The sequence below is a fragment of the Phyllobates terribilis genome, unplaced genomic scaffold, assembly GCF_046119375.1.
Source record: "Phyllobates terribilis strain yellow unplaced genomic scaffold, ASM4611937v1 Scaffold_1__5_contigs__length_1240528914, whole genome shotgun sequence".
In the NCBI taxonomy this organism is placed as follows: Eukaryota; Metazoa; Chordata; class Amphibia; order Anura; family Dendrobatidae; genus Phyllobates; species Phyllobates terribilis.
The window spans coordinates 700,038,394-700,064,383 of record NW_027362761.1 but is presented as its reverse complement, the minus strand read 5'-3'; the positions used below and the strand labels follow the sequence as shown (position 1 = coordinate 700,064,383).

The window sequence follows — 25,990 nt, the reverse complement described above, 5'->3', positions numbered from 1 at the left end:
TATATACAAGGGATTGGCCGCTCTCAGTCCTCGGCCAGTTGGGATAGGGGAATGGCCGCTCACAGTCCTCAGCCTGGTTAGGGATTAGGGGCACACAGGTAACAGTTCACACAGTCAACAGTTTCACAACAGTTCTTGTACCCTGACGGGTAACTATTTACAGTTCCACTTTACCGTTCACTGGTAACGGTGTCCTCCTCGCTCTTCCGGGTAGTCTTCAGGTCCGTCCGGACCCTCAGGGTAGTCCATGTCTGGGCGGTACCGCAGTTCCTCCTCCGTTAGACGGTGGACATGGAGGGAGTACAGTCCCTTTGCGCCCTTGTGCCGGGTGTAGGTGACCACGTCACCGGGGTACAGGTCACGGCCGTGATGTCCCTCTGGCAAGTGGGTTTCGACGTCCCTTCTGGTGACGAAGACGTCGGTGTCAGCCTCCGGGTCTCTGATGAAGCCCCAGCCATGCTCTAGCTGGAACTTGACTACGGTCCCGGTGGCTCTGGGACCGCGGATGGCGTGGGCGTCTTGTCGGACCCTCCTCTTCTGTTCCGCGCTCCTGGCCTGGAGTCGCTCCTCCCTGATGCGCCTATGCCGCCGCTCCCTTTCATAGGTGGCCAGCTGTTGACAGCAGCAATCCAGGCGCTGGGCTGCTTCTGCCCGGGTCTCCTGGGTGAACCCCATGAGACTCTTGCCGGTGGGGTCCCATGCAAACTGGGCATCCTCCAGCGGGGGTGGAGCGATGTTGGCGGGCTCCGGGGCCGGGATCAGAGGCTCGCTCAGGGGTTGTTCTCTCCGAAGACGGGGGTTGACAAACTCCGGTGGCCACTCAAAGGGCAGCCCGTCCGGGCTAGTATGTTGGGCGTACAGGTCCGTACCCAGGGGTGGCACCGCGGGTTTCGGACGGGTGGCAGCGCCCGGGGGCACTCGGCCGTGCGACCAGGCTGGTGGTCGCTTGTTGGTCGCGCCCGGGGGTGGCACCGCCAAGGTAGGGGGCGCTGGTGAGGCAGCGGCGCCCGGGTGTACTGGGCCTTGCGTCCTGGCCTGTGACATCTCCCGCTTTACGGCGCCCGGGTTCAGAGGGCACAGCGCGGGGCGTGGCGTGAAGGTGACGTTTGCAGCCTGAGGCCTAGCTGGCGGCGGTGGAGGCATGATGTCAGGTACGGTCCCCGGGGCTTCGGGTCCCGCAACGGAGGGTGAGGGCAGGCTGGTGTTCCCAGGGCTTGGGGTGGTGGAGTCCCCATTACCTGCCTCGGTCTCCGTGGCCTCCTCCGCGGCGTCGTCTGCAGCTGCCGGTCCCTCTTTTTCCGCGCCAAGCGGTAAGCACTCTGCCCGGTCCCGGTGGGGTCCTCCACTGGCTGCCTTCGTGCTGCCGGGCCATCTCCTCTCTCCACCTGGCAAACCACATCCCGCTGCGCCCGGACCATCCTCCTGTTCAGGTCTTCCAGCGCTGCGCGCGCACTGCCCGGGTCTCGAGGCAGCTGTGCCAGCAATTCTGTCAGGCTGCAAGGTGGCTCCGCTTGCAGCAGGGTGCGGGCCAGGGTGCTGGTGGAGTTCTCTGCTCCCTCCATCTCCGGGTGCAGCAGGTCCAGACTGATCCAGGCCGCACCCAGCCCCTCAGTTTTCTTTCCTATCCGCCCCCATGGGGGTTGGTCTTGGGGGCATCTGCTGACAATCACCTTCAGGGGCAGCCCCCCCACGTTGATGGACATCCCCACTGCTGCATTCATTGCTGGTGGGGGCGGACTCCTCCTTTGGCGCCATTCTGGGACCTGGCCCACGATGGGAGGTGGCTTCCTGCTGTCTTTTGGTGCGCACATAATGGCGTCCGCTCTGCCAGGGCGGGAAACTTCTGGAAATGGCGGGAGACTTCTTTTCCAGGTACATGTACAATTTTCTTCAGGCACGCAATACCCGTTTGTGGCGGGTTGGTCTCGATCCTGCCGACTACGCCAAAAGTTGACGCGCCCCCTGGGCCTGTGCTGTGCAGGGGGATACTCTGAGCCGGATCGCTGGGGGTTGTAGTCTCCGTGGCGGTGACCCGGTCCGTGCCCAGGGCGGTCAAACCAGTGGCAGTCTTAAGTACTAACAATGTCCGACTACGCCACCTGTGGATTGCGGTCAGTGGGGACCGCCGCTGCGCTGCCGACCGCTGAGGCTGATGTTGTTTGCGCAGCCGAGTATGGGATAACTCCCCACGGGAGAAGTATTGCCTCAGGGCAGCTAGTGTGGATGCTGGGAGTGATGGTGTGAGCGTCCCAGTACTGATGGTGCTGGTGCGGCGATGAAACACAGAGACTTGTAATTGCAGTTTCCAAAGCTTTACTCACGGTTGTTATTCTGGTCACTTGTGAACATGAGGGACCGCCTGAGCCGTGCTGCGTTCACCAGGCAAGGGACTCGACCAACTCCCAGGCAATTCCAGAGCGTGGCACAGGGCTCCCTTCCTTTCCTTTCTCTGGCCGTCCCCACCAGTGACCCACCTTTGTCCAGCTCCCTCGGGCCTTCTCTGGGCACGCTGATCTCTGCGTCCCTGACCCTATATGGTATGCCTTCCTGGTGGATGTAGTGAGGGGTCGCACCAAGATGTGGTAACAACCTCCGGTCTTTGGCTGAGGAATCTGTTGCCTCCACCAATTTGGGTTCCGGTACTCTGTTCTGCCAACCCTTCACCCTGTATCTCCTGGGCATATGGGGTTCCTTCTGTCCTCGTGTCTCTGGGCCTTTCTCTGTGCTCCTTGCTTCCTTTCTCCTCTGTTCCAGTTCCTTTCTTACTTTCCTTTCCGTTCCTTCGCCTCTCTCTTTCTGCTGTTTCTGGCCTCCACTCCAGGCCTGCCTCTGGAGCTGGGCTCAGACTGAGCCACAGCTCCCTGTCAGCCCTCTCTGGCTGAACTCCTGTCTTCTTCTCCTCCTCTCTGAACTGGCTCCTGTCCTAAGATGGTGCCCACCTTATATACCTCCTTCTAACACCTGAGCCCAGGTGACTTGCAACCAATGGGCTCCTACCTATGCCCAGAAACCCACCCCTATCTGCTCCTACACCACTGGGTTTTCCTCCCCCTCCCCACTCCAGCCAGGGACAGATGCTGTCGTGCCTGCACTTCTGTCTAGTGGGAGCACCGTTGAGCTGTCCCTCGGAAATGGGGTGTGTGTGGTGCATGCAGCTACTGAGTCCTGGTCCACACTCCAAACATACAGGAATGTCCGCGGTCAGTGGAGAACACTGCTGGTAATATACATACAGGAATGTCTGCGGTCACTGGAGAACACTGCTGGTAATATATACATACATACAGGAATGTCCGGGGTCACTGGAGAACACTGCTGGTAATATATACATACATACATACATACATATATACATACATACAGGAATGTCCACGGTCACTGCAGAACACTGCTGGTAATATATATATACATACATACATACATACATACATACAGGAATGTCATGGGCCATGGGCGTGCGGAGCAGTGAATATTAATTTTCCTTAATAGCACACACACTGTACCTGCAGCGCGGCTCCTGGTATGTATGGCACCCTTCATCCCTCATCCTGGTATGTATGGCACCCCTCATCCCTCTTCCTGGTATGCTTGGCACCCCTCATCCTGGTATGCTTGGCACCCCTTGATCCCGATCACGCTGCACACAAAAAATAAACAATTATGCTCACTCCCTCTGTCCTCCAGTGCTGTGTCCTGCTCTGCTGCCGACAGGGATCTCACTGTGTGAGCCACGCATGGCGTAACTGCCATGCGCCCTCACACTGTGAGATGCTGTGCCGGAATAGTCACTGCTCCCCACGCCGGGACTGTGTGCATGGGAAGCAGTGACCATTCACTCACTTTAATAGCACGCACACTGTACCCGCAGCGTGGCTCCTGCTGCCGCTCTGTGGTCGGTGTGTCCGCTACTAAAGACCATGAATATTCACTACAATCCACACCCATTGGTTGTAGTGCATATTCATGGTCTTTAATAGCGGGCACACAGACCACAGAGCGGCAGCAGGAGCCACACTGTGGGTACAGTGTGTTCGCTATTAAGGTGAGTGAATGGTCACTGCTTCCCATGCACACAGTCCCAGCGTGGGGAGCAGTGACTATTCCGGCACAGCATCTCACAGTGTGAGGGATACCAGGAAGAGGGATGAGGGGGGTCATACATACCACGATGAGGGATGAAGGGTGCCATACATACCACTATGAGGGATGAGGGGTTCCATACATACCAGGAAGAGGGATGAGGGGGGCCATACATACCAAGATGAGGGGGGCCATACATACCAGGAAGAGGGATGAGGGGGGCCATACATACCAGAAAGAGGGATGAAGGGTGCCATACATACCAGGAAGAGGGATGAGGGGTGCCATACATACCAGGAAGAGGGATGAGGGGGGCATACATACCAGGATGAGGGATGATGGGTGCCATACATACCAGGAAGAGGGATGAAGGGTGCCATGCATATCAGATTGGGGATGAGAGCCACGTATAACAGGAAGGAGGGGGCCATATATTCCAGGATGGGGATATTAACAGAATTGGGGGACATTACCCCTATAACAGTGTCAGCAGCAGACCCCTCCCCCTTAACAGGGCATCATGACCACATTTTTGCTTAAATTTTTTTTCTATTTTCCTCCTCTAAAACCTAGGTGCGTCTTATGGTCCGGTGCGTCTTATAGTCTGAACAATATTGCAATTTATTTCTGTTCTTCAATACAAAAAGTGAAACTCATATATTATATAGAGTCATTACAAACAGAGTGATCTATTTCATGTGTTTATTTCTGTTAATGTTGATGATTATGGCTTACAGCCAATGAAAACACCAGTCATTAGCTTAGTAAATTAGAATAATTATCAAAAACACCTGCAAAGGCTTCCTAAGCATTTAAAAAAGTCTTAGTCTGTTTCAGTAGGCTCCACAATCATGGGGAAGACTGTTGACTTGACAGATGTCCAAAAGGCAGTCATTGACACACTCCACAAGGAGGGCAAGCCACAAAAGGTCATCGCTAAAAAAGCTGGCTGTTCACAAAGTATTGTATCCAAGCACTTGAAATAGATCACTCTGTAATGACTCTATATATGAGTTTCACATTTTGTATTGAAGAACTGAAATAAATTACCTTTTTGATGATCTTCTAATTTAGTGAGAAGCACTTGTATATGTGCATGTGCATTTTAAAGATTCCAGACAATCAGAATTCAAATTGACAGCCTGTCAGATAAAGGAGAGCATATGAGAAACACATCATGAAAACATAGCAGTAATGCCCCAATACAGTCATCTCCAAAATGAATATACCATCACTTGATTTAAGCATAGTCCAGATTAATAGAGAAAAAAAACAAATGATAAGAAAGTAATCAAAGAACGGGGGGTTGTGTGATAGTCTCTGTTCATGAGGTAATCATGGTCACTATGGCTGACCCTATGAGTTCTCTCCCCATACTAATGACCCTATTCGCAACCATTTTACCTGCATAAGATCCACATGTGGTACAAGTAATCCCAGGTCAATGGAAGAGTCTATGCTTACCAATATATAGCTGGGTGGAGGGATTTCAAATAGAATCAAGCAGCTATGGCAAAAAACGCAGCCAATGTGTGATGTCGGCAAAACATGCATAACAGATTGAGATATTAAAAGGTCACACTGTTCATATCTCAGGCCATATTGTTCATAGCTCAGGCCATACTGTTGATATCTCAGGCCATACTGTTCCTATCTCAGGTCAGACTGTTCCTATCTCAGGTCAGACTGTTCCTATCTCAGGTCAGACTGTTCCTATCTCAGGCCATACTGTTCCTATCTCAGGTCATACTGTTCCTATCTCAGGCCATACTGTTCCTATCTCAGGCCATACTGTTCATATCTCAGGCCATACTGTTCATAGCTCAGGTCACACTGTTCATAGCTCAGGTCACACTGTTCACAGCTCAGGTCATACAGTTCATATCTCAGGCCATACTGTTCATAGCTCAGAAAAAAAGGAGAACAACCCAGCATAACATTGCAAGAAAAAGTAGGTTTTATGAAGTCAAAAAATAGGGAAAAATTATAAATGAAAGACACAAAGAGGTGACTAGATGGAAATAAATGCTAGAGAGTCAGGCGCATACAAATATAGAGGTAATAACAGAGGTGCCTGGAACAGAAGAAATTGCACAAATGCCCATAATCAAAAAATACATATATATGTATATATCAATCATAAATATGAATATATAGAATAAGCATAAGAACAATCTCTAGTGGCAGATCCTAAGCAAGAGGACCTAACATCTATAAGATGGCAAGGTAAAAGCATAAAGGTAATGTATAAAAACCAGGCACCAAATCAGTATACAGAGTCATAGGTAATTACCTGACAGACAAGCACAGTCAGAGTGGAGGGGGGGAGAAGAGATGGAGTGGTGCCAGGAGCCCGACGCGCGTTTCGCGGTGTGACCGACCGCTTTCTCAAGGGCATTACCTTTATGCTTTTACCTTGCCGTCCTAAAAAGTCCCCGGCCACTGGCCGGAGGATTTTCTCTTTAAAAGGCACCTCCTCCAATATGGAGGTGCCCGTGCAAGGTTGTTGCTCTGTTATTCTTACTTTGCTTCAGCCCTCAGGTCCTCTGCAAGTCAGTCCTGTCCGCCAGTCTGTTCTTCAGTCCAGTCCGCCAGTCTGACTACTTTCCAGTCTGACAGTCTGCCTACAGTCCAGTCCGCCAGTCTGTCTATGGGCTCTGCCCGCCAGCTTACCTGGAAGCACCTGCCTGTTACCTGCCGTGCCCGCTTGCCTGGAAGCGCCTGCCTGTTACCTACCGTGCCCGCCAGCCTGCTTACCTGGAAGCACCTGCCTATTACCTGCCGTGCTCGCCAGCCTGCTTACCTGGAAGCACCTGTCTGGCTATCAGCCGAATCAGCCTGCTTGTCTACCTGGACCACCCGTCAGCCTGCCTGCTGTACTCTTCCACTGTACCGGTCATTTCCTGCCTTCTGACCCGTGGGAGTCACCTGCTCTCATACAAGGTCGGTCCCAGAGTGGCACCTGGTCCCTCTGCTCGGTCCCTCCCTGGTTCTCGGAGTCGACTGAGCCGCCGTGTGACCTTGGTCAGGCCGAGTAGATACTTAGTCACGCCCCTCTGGTCCCTCCTTGCACCGCAGCACAGAGGTTCCACCACCCGCATCCATAACAGTTTGCACGGGCCATGGAACCCAGTGGCTCCCAGGCTCCTTCACTTTCTGACCTGTACCAGGAGGTTTCTCGTCAGAGATCCCCACAGGAAACTATCCTGACCAACCAGCGGTCTGTCAAGTCCCGCCTGGACACGCTGTCCATCCCACCTGTGTCCGTCTCGAGCTGAGCTGCACCTGCTCCGGCGGCGCCTCAACCTACTAGTGTCATGGCATCTGGTCCTGGCCCCCGGCTCTCTGCGCCTCCACGTTTTGGTGGTGACCCCGTCTTATGTCGGGGTTTTCTAAACCAGTGCACGCTGCACTTTGAACTCCTGGCACATCAGTTTCCCTCCGACCGGGCCAAGGTGGCATTCATCATGTCTCAGACTCACTGGGGAAGCTTTGGCATGGCTAAACCCTCTTTAGGAGAGAGGGGATCCCCTGGTGTCCAATCTTACCGCTTTCCTCACTGCCTTCCGGAAGGTCTTCGATGAGCCCGGGTGAAAGACTTCTACTGCCTCCTCTCTTCTCCGTCTCCGCCAAGGGAGTCTCACCATGGGCCAGTATGCCATACAGTTCCGTACCCTCGCATCTGAGCTTGCCTGGAACAACGAGGATCTGGTGTCCACCTTCTGGGAGGGTCTTTCCGGACGGATCAAGGATGATCTAGCCGGTCGTGACATCCCTTCCACCCTGGACGACCTGGTGTCACTAGCTACCCGGATTGACATCCGTTTCTTGGAACGAGTTAAGGAGACTACCCGGGAGAGAAGATTTCCTCGTCTCGCTCCTGTATTCCAGAAACCTGCCTCCCAACCAGCAATTCCCCGGGCACGCTCGCCCGAACCCATGCAAATTGATCAGACCAAGATGGTCAAGTCTCGCGAAGAGACGCGCCGAGCCGAGGGGAGCTGCTTCTACTGTGGCAGTATGGAGCATCTGATCCGTTCCTGTCCGGTGAAGCCGGGAAACTCCAGTGTCTAGGACCGCTTGGAGAGGTTGTCCTAGGCAAGAGTAAATCCTCTCCGTCCTTGACTCTATCGGTTTTTATTTCCAGTGGTGAGACCCGCTTCTTTGAGACCACCCACCTGGATTCCGGAGCTGCTGGGAATCTCATTTCTCAGGCCCTTGTGGCGCGGTATCAGATTCCTACCAAACGTCTGGCCAAACCATTGGTAGTCGCTTCTGTGGATGGGAGACTCCTTCCGGAGACCATCTTGCTCGTCATAGAGCCAGTAACCCTTCAGTTGGGAATGCTGCACTCGGAGAGGATCTCCTTTCATGTGCTATCCGGACTCTCTCACTCCCTATTGCTAGGTCTACCCTGGCTACAGAGACATGAACCCGTCCTGAATTGGCGATCTGGTGAAGTGCTCCTTTGGGGGCAGGATGACCGTGAGACCTGCCTGGTTCCGGTTCGTCCGGCTCGACCTCCGTCTTCTCTGGCTAATCTACCTGGTCTGCCGGCACCCTACTGGCCCTATGCGGACGTCTTCGACAAGAAGGAAGCTGAGACACTACCACCTCATAGGCCGTGTGATTGCCCAATCGACCTGGTACCCGGTGCTTCTCCTCCCTACGGGCGTATCTACCCCTTGTCTCTGGCTGAGACCCGAGCCATGTCTGAGTACATTGAGGAGAATCTTGCTAGGGGATTCATTCAGAAATCTACTTCCCCGGCTGGAGCAGGATTCTTCTTCGTTAAAAAGAAAAACGGCTTACTGCTGCCGCGTATCGACTACAGGGGCCTTAACCAGATTTCTATCAAGAATAAGTACCCCCTGCCTCTCATCTCGGAGCTGTTCGACCGCCTTAAAGGCACGAGGATCTTCACCAAGCTTGATCTTCGTGGGGCATACAATTTGGTCCGGATCCGCCAGGGAGACGAGTGGAAGACAGCATTCAACACCCGGGACGGTCACTATGAATACCACGTTATGCCCTTTGGTCTCTGTAATGCTCCAGCCTTTTTCCAGGAGCTAGTTAACGACATCTTCCGAGATCTCTTGTATTCTTGCGTAGTGGTGTACCTGGACGATATCTTGGTCTTCTCTCCGGATCTGCCCACACACCGGAGGAATGTTTGTCAGGTTCTGCTAAGGCTCCGGCAGAATCGTCTCTACGCAAAATTTGAGAAATGTCTCTTCGAGCAGACTTCCCTTCCGTTTCTGGGATATATTGTCTCCGAGACTGGTCTTCGAATGGACCCCGAGAAGGTTTCAGCCATCTTAAAATGGCCCCGACCGGAGGGGTTGAAGGCGATTCAGCAATTCCTGGGCTTCGCAAATTATTACCGCCTCTTCATCCCTCATTTCTCCTCCCGGACTGCTCCCATCTCCGCGATCACCCGTAAGGGAGAAAATCCCAAGGAATGGACTTCCGAAGCGGAGGAGGCCTTCGTCTCCCTAAAACAAGCCTTCTCCTCCGCCCCTGTGCTGCACCGTCCGAATTGCAACAAGCAGATCTTCCTGGAGGTTGATGCTTCCTGCTCCGGAGCCGGAGCGGTGCTCACCCAGAAATCCCCGTCCGGGAGAATGGTAACCTGCAGCTTCTTCTCCAAGCTCTTCTCCTCATCCGAGCCCAACTACTCCATAGGAGATCGCGAGCTGCTTGCCATCAAATTGGCGCTGGAGGAGTGGCGCTATCTGCTGGAAGGGGCTCTGCACCCGGTAATCATCTACACAGACCACAAAAACCTGGCTTATTTACAAAACGCCCAGAGACTCAATCCACGTCAGGCCCCGTGGTCTCTGTTCTTTGCCCGATTCTGCTTTAATCTACATTACCGCCCTGCGGACAAGAACATTAAAGCCGACGCTCTATCCCGCTCATTCCTGTCCTCCGACCAAGAGGAGGAGCCTCTGCATATCATCGACCCCTCCAGAGTAATGACCGTGGCCCCGTTTGACCTGTCTCGCCTTCCTCCCGGTAAGACTTTTGTAGCTGTTCCAGATCGTAAGAAGGTTCTTCTCTGGGGTCATTCATCCAAACTAGCCGGCCATGCAGGCCAGAGGAAGACCTTCCTGCTCATCGCCCGGCATTACTGGTGGCCCTCTCTACGCAAGGATGTTGCGGATTTCATCACGGCTTGTTCCTCCTGTGCCCGTAACAAAGTTCCCAGGCATCTTCCCACCGGCTGTCTCCTGCCTCTACCCGTATTTTCCGCCCCGTGGCAACACATAGCTATGGACTTTATTACGGATCTCCCTGTTTCTGCCGGTTGTACAGTCATTTGGGTGGTCGCTGACTGCTTTTCTAAAATGGCCCACTTCATCCCTCTGCCTGGTCTCCCGTCCGCATCTGTGCTGGCTAAGGACTTCATCCATCACATCTTTCGTCTCCACGCCCTTCCCCTCCACATTGTGTCTGATCTCGGGGTTCAGTTCACTTCGCGCTTCTGGAGAGCTACGTGTAAGCTGCTGGATGTCACCCTGGATTTCTCCTCTGCTTATCATCCACAGTCCAATGGTCAAGTGGAACATATCAACCAGGTCCTTACCAGCTTTCTCCGGCATTTCGTCAATGCTCACCATAACGATTGGGTTGAGCTCCTGCCCTGGGCCGAGTTCTCCTATAACAACCATGAGAACGAGTCTTCGTCCAAATCCCCGTTCTTTGTGGTCTACGGTCAACACCCCCGGATTCCATTTCCCGTCTCCACTTCTGTGGACAATCCTGCCGCGGAGTCTCTGGTCAGCGAATTTTCTACTATTTGGGAAAACACCAGATCCACACTTCTTCCGTCCTCTGAGCGGATGAAGAAACATGCCGATAAGAGACATGTGGATCCACCTCAATTCCATCCGGGAGACAGGGTCTGGCTCTCCTCCAAACATGTTCGGCTCAAAATACCATCGTATAAGTTGGGTCCACGGTTCATCGGCCCATTTGAGGTTCTCAAGCAAATCAATCCCGTGGCTTACAAGCTAAAACTCCCGGCCACCTTACGGATTCCCAACTCCTTCCACGTATCTCTCCTCAAACCAGTTGTTCTTAATTCTTTTTCTGATGATCCAGGTACCACTCCAGCTCCAGTCTCTGCTGAGGACGTCCATGAGGTAGAGAAAATTTTGGCCACCAAAAGGGTAAGAGGAAAAACCTTTTTTCTGGTGGATTGGCAGAGGTTTGGCCCGGAGGAGAGGTCTTGGGAACCCAGGGAGAACATCCATACCCCTCTTCTTCTTAAAGAATTTCATGCTGGCCTTAAAAAGAGGGGGTGTAAAGGGGGGGGGGTTCTGTAGCATTGGCCACATTGTTTGTAGCATCGGCGTCTCTGCCCCCTGCCAGGCAGAGACGCTGTCCGGACTACCACCGCGATCCTGCTCCTGCGTTTTCCGGCCTCTATGCTGCTGCTACTGGTGCACGCAGCTTCCCTGGCACTGTGCTTAGGGCGCGCGCGCTCCCTCCCTATTAAAGGGGCCGACTAAAAAGTCCCCGGCCAATGGCCGGAGGACTTTCTCTAAAAGGTACCTCCTCCAATATGGAGGTGCCCTTGCAAGGTTGTTGCTCTGTTATTCTTACTTTGCTTCAGCCCTCAGGTCCTCTGCAAGTCAGTCCAGTCCACCAGTCTGACTACTTTCCAGCCCGACAGTCTGCCTACAGTCCAGTCCGCCAGTCTGTCTATGGGCTCTGCCCGCCTGCTTACCTGGAAGCACCTGCCTGTTACCTGCCGTGCCCGCCCACCTGCTTACCTGGAAGCACCTGCCTGTTACCTGCCGTGCCCACCAGCCAACATACCTGGAAGCACCTGCCTTGTTACCTGTTGTGCCCGCCAGCTTGCCTACCCGGAGCACCTGTCTGGCTATAACCAGAATCAGCCTGCTTGTCTACCCGGACCACCCGTCAGCCTGCCTGCCGTACTCTTCAGCTGTACCGGTCAGTTCCTGCCTTGTGACCCGTGGGAGTCACCTGCTCTCATACAAGGTCGGTCCCAGGTGGCACCTGGTCCCTCTGCTCGGTCCCTCCCTGGTTCACGGAGTCAATGACCTTGGTCAGGCCGAGTAGATAGTCACGCCCCTCTGGTTCCTCCTTGCACCGCAGCACAGAGGTTCCACCACCCGGATCCGTAACACTGTTCATATCTCAGGCCACACTGTTCATAGCTCAGGCCACACTGTTCATAGCTCAGGCCACACTGTTCATAGCTCAGGCCACACTGTTCATAGCTCAGGTCATACTGTTCATATCTCAGGTCACACTGTTCCTATCTCAGGTCACACTGTTCAAAGCTCAGGTCACACTGTTCAAAGCTCAGGCCATGCTGTTCATACCTCAGGTCATGCTGTTCCTATCTGAGGTCAGACTGTTCATAGCTCAGATCAGACTGGTCATAGCTCAGGTCACACTGTTCCTAGCTCACGTCACACTGTTCCTAGCTCAGGTCACACTGTTCCTAGCTCAGGTCATACTGTTCCTAGCTCAGGTCACACTGTTCCTAGCTCAGTTCAGACTGTTCCTAGCTCAGTTCATACTGTTCCTAGCTCAGGTCACACTGTTCCCAGCTCAGGTCACACTGTTCCTAGCTCAGGTCACACTGTTCCTAGCTCAGGTCAGACTGTTCCTAGCTCAGGTCACACTGTTCCTAGCTCAGGTCACACTGTTCCTAGCTCAGGTCACACTGTTCCTAGCTCAGGTCATGATTTGCTGATAACACCACACTCTGGCCCATATAAATCTGCATACACACTGCCCCACAGTAGCTGGATCGTGTTTCTTGTATGTGGTGCCGGGCATCACTTAACTAGCTTCACCCACAATGCAAATAGACGGCAGCGTTAGTGGGCCCTGCAGAATGTGATGACACATTGTCCATATACTCAGCCGGCCTCACATCACATGATTCCCCATTGCGGAGACCGGAAGTGGTAACACCGTATGATGCATATAAAATCACGGCAGGAGAATGCCGAGGAGAGATAAGAACAGGCAGGCATTGTGACCGAGGTCGCGGCGCGGGACAGACAGGGGTAAGACTGAATTCCTGCACATCGCTCCACACAGCACATTAGGGTGATCACTCTGATCAACCCCCCACTTGTTTTGTCCCCTCATCCAGGGAGTAGAGATGGCCCTCCACCCAGCTATCTATGGGTAAGCACAGATGCTGGGATTATTTGTACCACATGCGGGTCTTATGCAGGTAAGATGGACTGTATTGGGGCATTACTTCTGCTTTCATGATGTGCTTCTCATAACCTCTCTTATCTGACAGGCTGTCAATTTGAATTTTGATCGGCTGGAATCTTTAAAAGCTTGTGCACACATATATGTATATAGAACACTAGGTAACTATTATATTTTGTTTTTCTGATATCTGTTCATAAGTCTGCACACCTATGTTATTACATTTTCTTTGCTGTATATTGGCGCTCTGCCGTAAGCTTTTACTTCATTTCTGTATTTTGAATATTCTTTTTTCCAGGGTATGTTCTGAGGAAGGATTGGGACCCTATCCGTGCACCTGATACACATTAGGAGTGCTGTACTTCCCTTTATACATTGAGAAATTGACAAGTCAGTTCTATTTTTCAAGACGTAGTCTATTCTCATCAGTTCTATATCCACCACCAATTAAGTCATGTGAGAAGGGAAAGGGGAAATAGGAAAAGATGTGGATATATAAATTGATTAAATTTTAAAAATCATATACTTTATTTGAATTTATTAAAACCTTATAAATACAAAATTGCTCATGCATCTACAGATGCATATAAGGCAACCATCCTATATGGTACAGGGATGGTACCCACTAATAAATCTGGCTGAATGAGGTGTAGGACAAATTTGGGACGCCTCAGTCCAGTCCCTCTTTTATTGGACTGTGGCTCTGTATTTTACATGGACTCCCTCTATGTTGAAATTGCCTTGGTGTTTATGTCAAGTGACACGGTTTCACTGAATTGACTATAACATTGGAAAAATTAATTGAATTGCTAGATGATATCATAGCAGATTGTGATTATATTACCACACATCATATGTCAATTTGCCTAGCTGGTACAGCTGGTCGCCGCCTGTGAGCGTATATCTCTTAACGAGCAAGTGTCAAGCGGTTAATGGTATTATCACGGTGAGGGGTGATTTATCCTCTATCACCACTGCCAGGCGGTCGATATCTCTTGTTACAGTGAGGAGCAGTTTCACCGGTCCAATAGCCACAGTCCAATAAAAGAGGGACTGGACTGAGGCGTCCCAAATTTGTCCTATACCTCATTCAGCCAGATTTATTAGTGGGTACCATCCCTGTACCATATAGGATGGTTGCCTTATATGCATCTGTAGATGCATGAGCAATTTTATAACTATAAGGTTTTAAGAAATTCAAATAAAAGTATTGATTTTTAAAATGTAATCAATTTATATATCCACATCTTTTCCCATTTCCCCTTTCCTTTCTCACAGTTCTATTTTTCGGCAGTTCTTGTTTCCTGCACAGACCTGAAGGATTTTGATGGGGTTCTTTTTCATAAGTCGTGCTGTTGCTGTATGTATTTGTTCCTTTCTGTAACATTAGTTCTAAAAAAAACAAACAAAAAAAAACATGGAGATTCTTTTTCTCACTGCACAGAATAACATTTGGTCCTTATTCACATGGATCAGGAAACTGAACCTCTCCAATGGAAGTGCTCTCCTTTCTCCTCAAGTGATAATGGACGACCGTTGTTTCAGAGTATGTGCTGCTCAAGAGAGTCCAGAAAAGTTTACTACAAGATAAATGTATGTCCTCCAACATGAAAGAGAGGAGAACAATTCACTGGAGTCCCTTACATTTCCAATCACTCTTCAAGAACTGATCGGTTGCAGTCAGACAACATTGGTGCCGATCGTTATATAACAAAAGAGGGGGAACGAGACCACACACACGCTGCCAAGAACGTAGAATTATCATAACCTCGGCCCAGAACTTCATCGAGAATATTTCAGCCATTCATATCAGAGGTGCTCTAAATGTACAGGCAGATTGGATATCTGCTGAGCCAATTAATTCCTGGGAGTGGTACCTGAACAATGCAGTCTTCCTGCAAATAACCAACCTGTGTGTTATACCCCCTATAGATGTTGTGACATCAGTAGCCATCAGGAACCTTGACATGTTCTCCTCTGTGAACCATGTTTGTGGAAGCTGCCAAAATTGACCGGATCTCCTTCGTCAAGTGGGGTTTTGTCATCCGCACCCAGAAAATTTTCATCTTACAGTTTGGAGATTGACAGGCAGCGACTAGCACAGAAAACACTTTCTGGTTAATATCTTATTGGCAGCACATAGACCTTCCACCACTGATTGGCAGCTTTCTGTCTATGTACCGTGTACACACAAAGCTACCTAGCAGTGATGGGAGCGGAGTTATACCGAGCTCAGCATTAAGAGAACCGCTAGATCTGCAAGAGATAAAACTGTGATTTGAAGAAAACAACAGCAAGCAGCTCAGTACATGACACAGCACTGGAATCAGCGTCTCTGCTGCTAAATTATGCTACTCTTATATGGGAAGCAAAACCCTGGTGACAGATTCCCTTTCAGAGGCGTCCCTGTGGAATAAATCAGCAAACTAGCAACCTGGACATCTTGTATATTTGACCATCACTAACAATTGTCTGCCATACTGTAGGTTCACATGACTGATTTCTCCACAGCCTAGAAAACTAATATGATTATTCTAATCAAAGTGGCATCAGTTTTCCTGATGAAAACCACGAGGAAATCACCATAGGCAGAGTCTCTACCATCCAAGTGCTTTCTTCTGCAGTTAGTCTTTCAACCACTATTTTATTTCTTATTGTTTTGACATTCACTTTGTGAGTTTGCTGTAGGACAATAAGGAAGGTTAAAATATTTCTTTCCTTTAGTCCGAATGCAGCACAAGCATCCCATCCCAAATAAAGTGCATTGCTTAAAGGGGTTTTTCCCATGAATGAAAGTTTATTTTAATCAATTATTTTTTTGGAATAACAACTTCAACAAAAAAGGTGTCTGTGTTTATTTCAAATGAAGTATTTTATTCTGGGTGTGGGCGTCTTTATTTTACATTTCACTTCCACTATCTGGTTAGTAATTGGGGGGTGTCTTATACACACCTCTCCATTACTAACCTGGGCTTGATGTACCTGTGCTAGGTATACAGCTGGGGGTTATTAGTAACCTGGGAAGCTCCATGGGTATTACCCCCTTCCCTGGCAAAAAAACATCTGCCCCAGCTGTCAGATTTCCCTCTGCTGGTTAATAAAATTACAGGGGACTCCACGCCATTTTTTTTTTTAAGAAATGTAATCATTTATTAATAAATTACATGAACAGTAAGGTACACACGCAAAGCACGGATTATATATCTCGCATATGTATATCCATCCGTCCATCTATTTATCTACCTAATTATCTATATATCTATCTATCAATCCATCTATTAAAAAAAAAAAACAAAGGCAGCACTCCATAGTCCAATCTGTGAAGATTTATTGACCCATCATGTCAGGGCAACATTTCAGTCCAACAGTGGAGACCTTTCTCAAGCTTGCCCTGACATGATGGGTCAATAAATCTTCACAGATTGGACTATGGAGTGCTGCCTTTGTTTTTTATGGATATACTAAGGCATCAAGCCCAGGTTAGTAATGGAGACGCTTCTATAAGACGCCCCCATTACTAACCACATAGTGGAAGTGAAATGTAAAATAAAGACACCCACACCCAGAATAAAATACTTTGAAATAAACACAGACGCCTTTTAATGTTCTAAATTAAACCATACTTACCATCACGCTCATTCCAGTTGAAGACATTGCCACCTGCAATAAAAATAAAATAATAAACCAACCTCATCCTCACGTTTCCGACGTGAAGAACATCCATGTGTCCCACAACGTGTCCAGCTACATCTGGATGGCAGGCTGTATTGTAGCTGAACGCGACCATTCAGCCTTCCATCCTTCAGAGATACTGAGGACACGTGTTTGGGGTCCATGCCCGAACAGTAGATGTTCGGTACAGACCCTGAACTTTACTGTTCGGGTTCACTCATCACTAGAGGAGATAAATCCTAACCCTTTCCGTGCTGCATTTGGACTCTGGTAAGCAAATTTTAAACTATTAACTTTGTGTAATAGTGGCAGAAAATTATGCCCCTTCCCATCCACTTCACAGAATAGAATGCTTAGGGTTGCTAGAGAACAATAAGTGGCAACATGGAACACAAAACTGTATAAAGGGAGAGGTGTACCCAGCGATATTGTACCCTCAACCATTCTGATCAACATCTAAAAGCTACCCACCTTTCTAAACTTTTAATCAAAACTCAACCAATCACTGATCAGCAGGTACAATTAAAACAAAAATTGTAATATAGGCTATTACTTCACGCTAGTTCCAAGTTTTCTGACAAAATAAATAACAAAAAAACTTTTATTCTTAGTATGGCAACTCATTTACAACTGTAGTCTGCTGAGGTTTACGTGACCTCTTTAGGTAACCCATTTGAAACATCAATGGACTTAAACTGGATGGATAAAAAAAGTTATTTTGGACTACAATATATGTAGAGTTTTACTACTGAAGTGCCAGAGCGACTATCAGTGGCAGTCTTATAACATATAAGGAAACAGTGCGAAAGGTCATGAATAGGTATGGGGCATTTTTCTCCACAGTCCTCCACATAGGCAGGTTTTTATCCATCTTTGCTCCCATTGCTTCACTGCTGTAGCTTTGTTCGGAGACTTGAGCATTGTTACACAGCCACATCTGAGGACCCGGAACAAAAAAAAAAATTAAAAAAAACATCCAAAACAAGAGAAACCAAACATTAATAGTGAGCCTTTCATCCTAACCAGTTTTCATCCATACAAAACCAATTAATCATCAATAAATTGTTTTTTTCAGACCAAAGCTAAATTTTCATCAGGAACTGTACTTACAGCAAGGTTAGTATTTGGCTCTGTTGATCATCGCATGATTGCTCATTTGCCATTTCCATTCTTGTGGTTACATGTAGGAATGAGCGGACCTGTGGATTTTCGTGTTCGACTAGACTTTGGTCCAAAGTTCAGTTCGGGTACCCGAACTTGAACCGGAATCCCAGAGAAAATCAATGGGGACCCGAACTTCGGAGGTGGAAAATAAATCTCTCTAAGGAGCAGAATGTTTTGGGGCTTTAATTTTTTCCTTGCCTTCTTTCAAGAGCCATAACTTTCTTTATTTTTCGGTCAGCATAAATGTGTGAGAGCTTTTTTTTTTTTTTTTTTGCTGGACAAGTAGTAATTTTGAATAGCACCATTCATTATACCATATAATATACTGAATAGCAGGGGAAAAATGTGATAAAGGCTGAGTTCACACGATGCGTATTTAATGCATTTCCGCGGCGTTTTTGCAGTTGCGTAAACGCCGCGGAAACGCATTAAAAACGCATGGTAGAAGGGCAGCAATGTTCCCCAATTGAAATCCGCATATGCTGTGCCCATGATGCGGATTTTTCCGCAGCGTAAACGCTGCGCTCAAAAATCCGCAGCATGTCAATTAATTTTGCGTAAACGCGGCATTTTCGCCGCCATTGACTTGCATTAGAACGCGACAATTCCGCAAGACTGCATCTGTACTTGCGTAATTGGTGCGTTCTAATGTGCGGATGGTACCCGGGTCTGGATGAGAGGAGACTCTCCTCCACACCCAGGTACCATTAAAAAAGCTGTAAAACAAGAATAAAATAAAAAATATATGTATACTTACCTTCTGTCGGCCCGCGCAGCGCTCCTGCTTGGTTCCCGGCACTTTGCAGTGAGTTGTAGGACCTGCGCTGACGTCCGAGTTATGTGACGGGTCACGTGACGCTGACGTCGGCAGGTCTTTCAATTCAAAGTTGCCGGCGAGGGAGAACGGAGTGTAAAGCAGGACAGCGCGGGCCATCGGAGGTAAGTATATACACTCTCTCGGGTCACACTATATAAATCCATGCTGTTTGCATGGATTTATATAGTGTGACCTAGTTGTCAAGCACTTTCCAGGTGATGCTAAAATCGCCTGGAAAGCGCTTGTCAATCCACATGCGGAAACGCATGTAATCCGCAGGAAAAACGCATGCACAATCTGCATGCGTTTTTTTCTGCAAGGGAGATGCAGAAATGATGCAGAAATTTTCTGCTTCATTTCTGCATCGTGTGCACATACCCAAAGTGTGATAAAATGGTGAAAAAAAAAAAGAAGCAATCCCACAATTGTTTTTTGGGTTGTTTTTACGGCATTCATTGTATGGAAATAATAACCTGGAAACAAGACTGTCCAGGTCAGAACAATATCAGCGATTCCAAAACCTGCACAAATTTTTCTATTTAAATGACGGAAACAAAAAATTCTGATTATTGCAAAATCTTTTTTTTTTTTTTTTGCTTTGTGTTACCATTTTTCAAGACCTGGAATATTTTCATTTTTCTGTTGTCTGTGCCGAGAGCTTATTTTTTTGAGCTATGAGCTGATGTTTTTATTGATACCAGTTCTGTGTATATGTAATGCTTTTTTTTTTTTTTTTTAACGGAGGTGAGGTGACCAAAAAAAAAAAAAAAAAACCCCACAATTCTGGCATTTTGATTTTTTTCTTTATGGCATTAACCAATCAGATTCATTAAAGGGGTATTCCCATCTCCAAAATCCTATCCCAATATGTAGTAGGTGTAATAATAATATTAGCAAATACCTCCAATTAGAAATGTAGTATAGTATTTATGATTCGCTATGTTTCTTTCCTCATGTGCAGGCATTGCGTGACCTTGGGTATCCATGGTTACGACCACTGATAAAGTGACAGTTAGTTAGCTAGCTGCTAGTGGTCGTAACCATGGATACCTATGGTCCTGCAATGCCTGCACATGAGGTAAGTGGCATAGCAAATCAAAAATACTACATTTTTATAGTTATAATCACTGTCCCCATTGGGGCTCACAATCTAGATTTTCTATCAGTATGTCTTTGGAGTGTGGGAAGAACCCGGGGGAAACCCACACAAACACAGGGAGAACATACAAACTTCTTGCAGATGTTGTCCTTGGGATTTCAACCCAGGACCCCAGCACTGCAAAGCAACAGTGCAAAAAAGTAAGCCAACATGCTGCCCGAATGACTGCATTAGGGTATTTTAAAAAGGGAACCTGCCATGTCAAAGGGACTAAAAAATGTAAATAAATTCAGAAATTAAAAAAAAAAAAATAATATATATATATATATAAAAGTTCACATCACCCTCCTCATTTAAAAGAAAAAGTAAGTAAACATTTGGATATTGCTGCGGTCATAAAAGTCTGATCTGTCTAAAGCGCTGTGGAATTAATTGTGCTATATAAGGGAGTAAAATTCCACTCTATCAGTCAGTTATTGTAGTTTGTTCACAGTAATTTCTATTTGTGTTTTGTATGTAACCACTTCTCATGTACAGCACCACAGAATCAATGGTGCTCTAAAAATAAATAATAAATATGGGGTTAATAGCATTAGTGAGGGTTACAGAAGCTGCACCTCTGACTGAAGCCAGAGGCTGCTGGGAGGAAGAGATTTCATTTCCTCCCAGCTGCCAGCCTTTCAGTTCCACCACACAGCTTTAGCACACTATTAACCCCTTCAGCCCCCAAGCCTGTTTTCACCTTCGTGACCAGGCCAAATTTTACAATTCTGACCAGTGTCACTTTATGAAGTAATTACTCTGGAACACTTCAACGGATCCACCTGATTCTGAGACTGTTTTTTCGTGACATATTGTACTTCATGATGGTGGTAACATTTGTTCGATATCACTTGCATTTATTTGTGAAAAAAACAGAAATTTGACAAATTTAGCAATTTCCAAACTTTTAATTTTTATGCCCTTAACCCAAGTGCTCGCTACTTGAGTTTGCATCGGGTGCTCGGGTATGCACCCTGGTGCTCGAATGACATGCTCGAGTCCTCGCCCCATATATTTCAAGGCTTCTGTACAGCCAAAATAAAACACGGGGGGATTTCTTGCCATGCACGAGCGATCCCCGCATGTTTTTTTGGGGTGTCTAATAACCGTGAAACATGCGGGCAGGGACTCGAGCATGTCACTCGAGCACGCGAGATACATGGTGCATACCTGAGTACCCGATGCAAACTCAAGTAGAGAGCACTTGCGCTCAAGACTAATGACAACTTATTCAATATGATGACCTAATGTTATCAAATTCTGTGTCGTACCTCTGGGTTCAAAGTGTTCACTATACCCCTTGATAAAATCCTTGAGGGGTCTAGTTTCCAAAATTGTGTCATTTGTGGGGGGTTTCCACTATTTAGGCAACATATGGGGTATCGGCGTACTCAGGGGAAATTGCACAACAGCATTTGGGGCTAAAAGATCATTTTTGTGGAAAAAGTTTGATTTTTCTTATTTTCATGGCTCTAAGTTATAAACTTCTATGAAGCACCTGGGGGTTCAGGGTGCTCACCACACATCTAGATAAGTTCCTTGAGGGGTCTAGTTTACCTAAAATGGGGTCACTTGTGGGGGTTTCCACTGTTTGTGGAGCCCCCGATGTGCCTAAACGTGACATGGCGTCCGCTAATTATTCAAGCAAATTTTACATTCAAAAAGTCAAATGGCGCTCCTTCCCTTCCGAGCCCTGCAAAAATAAAAAAAAATTGGGGCTAAAGTAACATTTTTGTGAAAAAAAATGTTAAATGTTCATTGTTTTCTTCCAGATTCCAAAAATTCCTGTGAAGCACCTGAAGGGTTAATAAAGTTCTTGAATGTGGTTTTGAGCACAATGAGGGGTGCACTTTTTAGAATGGTGTCACTTTTGGGTATTTTCTGTCATAAAGGCCCCTCAAAGTCACTTCAAATATGATGTGGTCCCTAAAAAAAATGTTTTTGTAAATTTTGTTGGAAAAATGAAAAATCGCTGGTCAACTTTTAACCCTTATAACTTCCCAACAAAATTCATGAGGGCATGAAAATTCAAAGTTTGAAAATTGCCAAATTTCCGATTTTTTTCACAAAGTAACGCAAGTCATATCGAAGAAATGTTACCACTATCTTGAAGTACAATATGTCACAAAAAAACTATCTCAGGATCTATTGAAGTGTTCCAAAGTTATTACTTAAAAGTGACAGTGGTCAGAATTGTAAAAATTGGCCTGGTCATTAATGTGCAAACCACCCTTGGGAATAAAGGGGTTAAATCAGAGAATGTCACACAAAGTAGTTCAGAAATAACATTTCCCACATGTCTAATTCACATCAGCATAATTTCTGAAACATAATTTTTTTTTTGTTAGGATGTTAGGAAGTGAGAAGGGTTAGAAGTTGACCAGCGATTTCTCATTTTTCCAACAAAGTTTTATAAAAATTTTTTTTTTTTTTTTTTTTTTTAGGGACCACATCACATTTGAAGTGACTTTGAGGGGCCTTTATGACAAAAAATGCCCAAAAGTGACACAATTCTAAAAACTGCACCCCTCAAGGTGCTCAAAACCACATTCAATAAGTTTAACCCTTCAGGTGCTTGACAGGGATTAATGGAATGTGGAAGGAAAAAATAAACATTTAACTTTTTTTTTTTTTCACAAAAACGTTACTTTAGACGCAATTTTTTTTTTTTTTTTACTTTCACAAGGGTGCTCGGAGAAAATGGACCCTAAAATTTGTTGTGCAATTTCTGCTGAGCACGCAGAGGTGCAGTGATCACATTAACAACACAGATAGCTCACAGAATTTTATACCATTGGGCAGTGAAATAAATAATTAATTACAATTTTAACACCAAAAGTTTGTTTTAGCCCCAGATTTTACATTTTCACACTGGGAAATCGGTACAAATGGCACCAAAATTTGTCCCACAATTTCTGCTGAATGTAGAAATACCCCATATGTGGCTGTACAGTACTGCTTAGCCACACGGCGAGACTCGGGAGGGACGGAGCGCTATTAGTCTCCTGGAGAGCAAATATTTCTAGAATAGTTTGCTGACTCCATACACACAGCTCCTAAGTGCTAGAAGAGCAGATTTCCCCCTCAAGTCACCCCATTTTGGAAATTCTACCCCTTTGGGAATTTATCTACAAGTGTAGTGACAATTTTGGATGTTTTACTGAAAAAATCAGCAGTGGATGTTAGGGAGTGAAAATTGCAAACTGCCATTGTAGTATCAAGTACATTATGCCCAGCTCGTGCTTCTGGAGACATGCACTAGTAAATTAGGCAAGCGCTCATTGCTACAGAAATGCCAAATATTTGGACGCTAACTGTGGTTTATGCACACTGGTGCTCAGAAAAGAGGGGATATTTGGGAGCGGAGAATTCACTGGATTTCTTTGGAGGGCGAGGAGCCATTTTGCTTTTCCAGAGCCTTTGTGCTACCAGTAACGTGGAATCCCCCTAGATTTCCAAAAACAGATGACGGTCCTGAGTGGGGACTTGCTTTTTTTGTGGATTGAGTTGAAGATTTTGTTAGGAACATTTTACATAACGTTTGGGACTACAATTAACCGGTGCTCTACACTGAGCACTTACATTGGGGTTTCCATCTAAATCTCTGACGTGATTCAGATGAAACCCCGAGGGATCCATTCACTATAATGAGGCAGCAGAGTTACTGTGGGCTCCATCTGCCCTCTGTTTAGCGGTGTCCTTTTCCAAGAGGTGCACAAAACTGTCACCGACGGCACTTTTATGCACACCTAAAAAGACAGACACCGCCGGATCACAGGCCAGACTGTGTCCAGTGTCCCCATCTGCCTCATTATAGGGAATCTTCCGCCGGGGCTTCTGTCTCAATCACGTATGTCAAAGATTTACATGGAAACCCCGGTGTAAGCGTTCATCGTAGAGTGAAGGATAAATGTGAGCTGAGCCATACTGCGATCTTTGGGAGGCAGAATGAATAAATCAACAGCAGGTGAAGAATTAATTTTATTTATTTTTTACGCCGGTCCTCATGCATTGTAAGTGATTAGACGACTTTATTCTTCGGGTCAGTACGATTACAGCGATACCAGATTTATATAGTTTATGTTTTAACGCTTTTACACAAAAACGATTATAGAAAAAGTAATTATTTTTGCATCGCTTTATTCTGAGAGCTATAAGTTTTATTATTCCGCTGATTGAGCTGTATGGCGGCTTATTTTTTGCAGAACAAGGATGACATTTTCATCTATACCATTTTAATTTACATTTGTCTTTTTGATCGTGTTTTATTTCACTTTTTGTTCGGTGGTATGATGATATAGCATAGTTTTTTGCCTCATTTATTTTTTTTTTATGGTGTTCAGTAAAGGGTTTAATTAGACGGACAGTTTTATAGGTTGGGTCGTTCCAGATGCAGCGATACCAAATAAGTACTTTTTTTTTTCATTAAAATATTTATTAATGGGTGCAATTTTTTTTTCATACTTTGACAGTTTTTTTTTTTTTTTTACTTTTTCACTTTGTCCCACTATGGGACTTTCACTTTTTGCAGGCTGATTGCTTATAAAATATAGCAATTCTATGCTTTACAAGATGTCAGCGCTGCACTGACAAACTTGCTACATCATGCACTGTGCATGATCTAGCAAGTTTGCTAGCTCTGGTGACCCGATATCGTCATGACGACATCAGGTTACCACAGCAACTATTGGCCCCTCGCGATGATGTCGCAGGGGCGCTGATCAAAGGGCAGAGGGGGCTTCCTCCCTCTACCTGCTCTCTAAATGCTGCGATTGATTTTGATCGCAGCATTTAGGGGGTTAAAGTACCGGCGTGGTGTGGCACTGGTTCTGGCACTGAGTGCCGGGTGTCACCTGTCAGAATCAGCTGACATCTGGCGGCGACTGCACACAGCCTCCCTACGCGCAAGATCGCCTAGACGTATCCATACTTTCAAGGTCGTTAACTACCTACCTACCGACTTGGACGTATGGATACATGCAAGGTCGGGAAGGGGTTAACCTGCAGACTAATCCTATATATGCAGGTTAATAGGTTTTTTTTGTTTTTTTTCTTACATGACTAGTTCCCTTTAAAGGGCCAAACCACCGACTGACTCCTCAATTTCCCTGACTCCACAGCCCGGCCTCACTGCTGAGCAAGTACATAAAGTGCAGCACAGATTCATCTCAACTAAAAGCCTAAATCCTTAGATTAGAAATAGAACATTTCATAACTTTCCAAAATTTTTATGAAAACATTTACTGCACAAACTGCATTCAACTATTGTACCAATTTATTATATATATTAGGAGTGGGAGTTGGTCCATTTGATACCAACTCCACCAAATGGACACCGACTCAGACTCCACATCCCTGCCTGTCATCAGTTTTTTCACTTATGATCTTAAAGGTGATGGGCATAGTTTATAAGAATGGGGTTCCTGCAACCCCTTTATACCCTCAGACGGGACGCTGTATACTTCAGAATAAGCGTTTTATACTTGTCTAGTGCTGCATGTAAATTGTGCAGTCCAGTCCGATGAGTGTCTACAGATTGTGATCAGCGCCACCTCGGTCCCTTTAAAAAATGCCTCTTCTAACTGCATGTATCTGGATGAGGTCTCTCTGTCATCCATGTGGTGCTCGAAGTCTCGTGCCCTATTGAACAGCCAGTGACTCCACTGCGTAGGGGTGAGACTTCGGGCACTACGTGGATGACGGAGAGAGGTCATCCATTACATGCAGTTAGAAGAGGCTGAGGCGGCACTGATCACAATCACCCATCAGACCAAACCGCACAATTTACATACAGAGCGGGACAAGTATAAAACACTTTTTCTGAGATATGCAGGGGCAAATCTGACGATATAAAGGGGTTGCAGGAACCCCATTCTTATGATCTTAAAGGTGATAGGCATAGT

The 25,990-nt window shown here is 46.9% G+C and overlaps 1 protein-coding gene and 1 long non-coding RNA gene across 4 annotated transcripts in view; one reads left to right on the top strand and one right to left on the bottom strand.

Moving 5' to 3' along the window:
* The first annotated feature begins 13,014 nt into the window (after positions 1–13,014).
* Positions 13,015–25,990, top strand: part of LOC141273542 (uncharacterized) — a 32,234-nt gene continuing 19,258 nt past the window's right edge. For 2 of the 3 annotated variants that reach the window (XR_012322104.1, XR_012322105.1), the window contains exons 1-4: positions 13,015–13,136; positions 13,226–13,309; positions 13,382–13,454; positions 18,041–18,081. This is a non-coding gene — a long non-coding RNA (uncharacterized lncRNA). Of the gene's footprint in view, positions 13,137–13,225; positions 13,310–13,381; positions 13,455–13,591; positions 13,684–18,040; positions 18,082–25,990 lie in introns of all 3 variants that reach the window. The other variant, XR_012322106.1, reaches the window with a different exon arrangement.
* Positions 17,553–25,990, bottom strand: part of MED16 (mediator complex subunit 16) — a 52,062-nt gene continuing 43,624 nt past the window's right edge. The window contains exon 14 of the mRNA XM_073685521.1: positions 17,553–17,902. Coding sequence (XP_073541622.1) covers positions 17,776–17,902 — 127 coding nt within the window. The 3' untranslated portion in view covers positions 17,553–17,775. The remainder of the gene's footprint in view (positions 17,903–25,990) is intronic.